This window comes from Ammospiza nelsoni, chromosome 9, assembly GCF_027579445.1.
Source record: "Ammospiza nelsoni isolate bAmmNel1 chromosome 9, bAmmNel1.pri, whole genome shotgun sequence".
Lineage (NCBI taxonomy): Eukaryota > Metazoa > Chordata > Aves > Passeriformes > Passerellidae > Ammospiza > Ammospiza nelsoni.
This window is the reverse complement of record NC_080641.1, coordinates 28,111,160-28,115,321: the sequence shown is the minus strand read 5'-3', so window position 1 is coordinate 28,115,321 and position 4,162 is coordinate 28,111,160. Positions and strand designations below refer to the sequence as shown.

Below are 4,162 nucleotides of genomic sequence, written 5' to 3'. Positions count from 1 at the left end.
TGATCAGCTAAATCAGAATTTCACCTGCAAGGTATTCCTTGGAGGGAAGACACATTCTTTTTATGCAGATGGGAAACTATCAAGTCAAGTAAGGGCTGCGTGGGCAAGCCTTATAGGATTTACCATTTGGTTTTAAGAAAATCAGAATAAAAGAGAGAGCTTTAAGAAGCATCACTAAAAATGTAAGATGCAGCAGTGTCACAACAGCAGCACGAATCCATCTCCCACCGGTTACAAAACTTTAATTTCCTCTTGCCAAGATCCGTCCAGAGCCAGAGGAACAGCAGCACTGGTCATGTTGGAAGAAAAAGCTTTATTTTAAAAAAGTCCTTTCTAACAATAAAAGTAATTTTTAAAAATAGTAAAAAGAAGTAGTCAAGTTGGGGTTTCTTTTCCTACGGGGAAAGGAAATTATAAACATCTTAAATATTCATTTAAAATCCAGTGAACTTATTTAGTGGTTTGGGGGCTTTTTTTGATAACTTTCATTCCAGTTACACAGGAGGCACTCGGGGAAGAGAGAAAAAAGCCCATTTGAGAGGGAGTTCCTGCATGTTACACCATGCACACACCTTCTGAGCGTGCTCCTGCCGGCCCCCGGGGTGCGATGCTGCAGGTGGCATCCCCTGGGCAAAAGGACAAGCTGGGAAGCCCTGCCTGCCAGAGCCACAGAACTCCTTTTCCGGGAAGGAACGGAGCAGATAACAGGTATCACCTTGCCTCCACTTCAGAATAAGAGAGAGGAACTGAGTTCTCCCACACGCGTGTGTCCGCACACAGCCCAGGACCCCGATCCACCCCAGCTGAGCCCACGGGAGGGAGAGGTCCGCTTGTCCAGAGCCGCCGGTGGGAGCCCGGGGTTGCGCGGCCCGTTCCCTCAGTTCCATCACATGTATCGCTCCAGGCCGGCGGGGAAGTTGGGCTGCCTCATGTACGTGTTGCTGGAGCCGAACTGGCCGAGGGGCGAGGCGGAGAGGCCCAGGAGCTGCTCGCCGTGCTCGGCGCAGGCCGGGGCCCGCATGGCCGGCAGGCCCAGTCTGTTGGGAGCCCCGTAGAGCTGTGGGCTGCCGGGCGAGTAGCTGCCCTGAGCCACGGGCAGGTGAGGGGGAGAGGCAGCATAGGGGTACGCCAGGGAGTTGGGGCCGGCCCGGCCCAGCAAGCCGGGGCTGACGGGCTGTGCCTGGAAGCAGGGCGGTTCGGAGCTGCCGGCAGAGCAGGCAGGAGCCAGCTCTGCCCCGGGCAGGCCCAGCGATGGGTGGCCCAGCTCGGAGGGCGGCGAGGGCTGCAGGGCCTGCTGCCCGCTGATGAGGCTGTCGATGCTGAACATCCTGGGATGCTGAGCCGGCGGGGCTGCCCCGGCCGCGTAGGGGTGGAAGACGCTGCCGGAGAGCTGTGGGCCGTAGCCGGGCGAGCAGAGGGCATTGGGGTAGGGCGCTGTGGGTGCCGCGGGGCGGCCGGCGGGCGGGGGCGTGAAGGCGCTCGAGTTCTGCATGTAGCCGGGGTAGGTGGTGATGTCGGTGCGCTTGAAGCGCTTCCTCCGCCGCAGGAAGCTCCCGTTGTCGAACATGTCCTCTGCGGCCGGATCCAGTGTCCAGTAGTTGCCCTTGCCGGGATGTCCGGGCTCCCGGGGGATCTTGACGAAGCAGTCGTTGAGGGTGAGGTTGTGGCGGATGCTGTTCTGCCACTTCTTTGGGTTCTCCCGGTAGAAGGGGAAGCGCTCGGTGATGAACTTGTAGATGCCGCCCAAGGTGAGCTTCCTCTCGGCGGCGTTGGCGATGGCCATGGCGATGAGGGCGATGTACGAGTACGGGGGCTTGCCCCGCTGCACCGGCCGCTTCCTCCGGCGGCCCCCGGCGGCGGGCGGCGGCTCCTCGGGCGGCGGCGGCGGGGCCGGGCTGCCCCCAGCGCCCCGCGGCTCCGGCTTCACCGGCGGCGCCTGCGGAGAGCCCCGCGGCGGCCCGGGGGAGCCGGGGCTGGCCGCGGCCGCGGGGCTGGGCGCCGGCAGCGTGCACATGCCTCGCAGGCACGGGAAGCCGGCCGCGTTCATATACGGCCCTCGCCTTCCTCCTCCTCCTCCTCGGAGGATGGGGGGGAGCGGCGGGAGAAAGAGACCCCCCGAGGGGAGGGGAAGGGGAGAGGGAGGGGAAGGGGAGGGGGACAGGCTCGGCGGCAGCTCCCTGCGATGGGGAGCTCGGTCCCGAGCCGCTTGGCAATATATAGGGCTGTCGCCCCCCCGGAGGGGCGTGCGGTGCCGGCCCGCCCGGCCCCTCTGCCCCGGCGGGAGGAGGAGGCCCCCGGGGAGGGTCCCAAATCCCAGGACTAAATCCCCCAGCCTCTCCTGGGGTTCCTTCCATGGCCATGCCCCGCAGCGGTCCCTCCCCCGGGGGTCCCGGGGCCAGCGCTGCCGCCGCCTCTCGTCCCGGCCCTTCTCCGCGGCGCTTCGCTGTGCTCGGAACTGCTGCTTCCTCCCTGGAGAAAAACCAAAAAAAACGATCCCGACCGCCAGCCCCGGGCGATTTGGGTGCCGCTGCCAGCCCCCAGCAGTGGAGCAGGTAACCTCCCTCCGCAGCCTCTCCTGCGCTTGGATTTCGTTGTCTTTTTCTCCCGTGAAAAGCGCTCAGAGGTGGCCCCAACTCAGCGCCGGCAAGAGCCAGCGACTGTCTTCGAAACTAAGCCCGTCGGTTTAGTTATTTTGCATCTTGGTGAGACCTCCGAGGTAAGAAATGGGAAAATATTTTTTTCTTTTCCCCAGGAGAAAGGGAAATGGTCTGCAGAGCCCAGGGCTGCCCGGAGTGTGCAGAAAGGACACGGGACAGGGACAGCACTTTGGAGATGGACAGGGAAAATAAGGATCTCTTTATCACTGCAGAGAGTATGAAACTGAAGGAAGACACCAGTTTCAGAATTCTCTACTGGAATTCTGGGTTTCAGGAAAAGCTCTTCAGTTCTCCAGAGCGAGTTGGCTGGGCAGAACTGCAGCCTCTCATCCTCGGCATGTGCCGCTGCCAGGGCTGAGGGGCTGCTGGCTGCTTGAGCTGCACCAAAAACCTGTGAGCTTCCTCACTGTGCTCACCCACTGCTCCTGAGAGTCACCTCCGAGCCAAATGCCCGCCCAAGGAGCCCCTGGCCCAGAGCAGGGAGGGAAGCCAATGCTTAAGGGTGGGCTGGAGAAGCCCGGGGGAAGTTTTATAACCAGCTCCCAGCCTTAGGCATGGCCATGTGTCCATGTCCTAGGGACACAGATGAAAAGTACCACGAACGCAGTGGCAGATCCCTTCATATATCCTGCTGAGAGTGAAACTTGAAGTCTTCATCTTTGCAACTTGTGTGAAAGTGTTTCCAAGAGCAGAGCACAATAAAAGGCTTTTTCCACAGAGGCAAGCAGGTGAGCTTGACCAGGTCCTATCACCCTCCTACCTTCCCTTTTTTGAACTAAAAAGCCATCCAGCCTTTTGGAGAAGAGTCTCCAGCCCTTTCCTTTAAGAATTTGCTAGTGGTTTTAAAATCACTATCCAGGTTATCTCCCACCATTGCTCATTCCCTTTCTTGTGCCTGCATGTGGTTTTGTTTGTGCTTTATTTTTCCTGCAGATATTTGTGGCTCTTCTTGCACTCTCCAGGGCTCGGGCAGGGAATCGTGTGTCCAGTCCTGATCTGACAGGGACCAGTGCTGTTTCAGCTAACTGCCTCAGTTTCCACTCTGCCAAATGAGGATAATGGGAATATTGGTGCTGGCTGGAGGACAGAGAGGAGGTGGAAAAGAGTGAAGGGTGCCTTTCTCCAGACACAGATCTTCAGGGAGGAAAGCAAATAAAGACACAGCTGAGACCATTCATTCATCTTGTGAGAGCCAAGGGAAAAAGAATGGAAAATTCATATTTCTCCTGAAGCACACATTTAAATCAAGCAAGTATCTGAATGGAGGAGGTTAATTTCAGCCAGAGGATCTGACTTTTCCACTCGCTGGAGAGGGCAGCAGGACAGATATCCAAGAAGGGAGTCACTAAAATCACTCCAGACTGCACAAAGAAAGTTACCCAACTGTGGGAGATGGAAACCTTCAGCTTTGCCAACATTAGCTGGTGAGATTTTCATGTCAATGCAAGGATTTTAATGTATTCTGATCTGGCAAGAATGGGCTTGGGAGGGTAAAGGGTTATGCA

The 4,162-nt window shown here is 58.0% G+C and overlaps 1 protein-coding gene across 1 annotated transcript; it reads right to left on the bottom strand.

The window, feature by feature from the left end:
- Positions 1-886: 886 nt before the first annotated feature.
- FOXE3 (forkhead box E3) lies at positions 887-2,047 on the bottom strand. Its single transcript, XM_059478627.1, has one exon. It carries the CDS (start codon positions 2,045-2,047, stop codon positions 887-889), a length of 1,161 nt encoding a protein of 386 aa, XP_059334610.1.
- Positions 2,048-4,162: the final 2,115 nt, after the last annotated feature.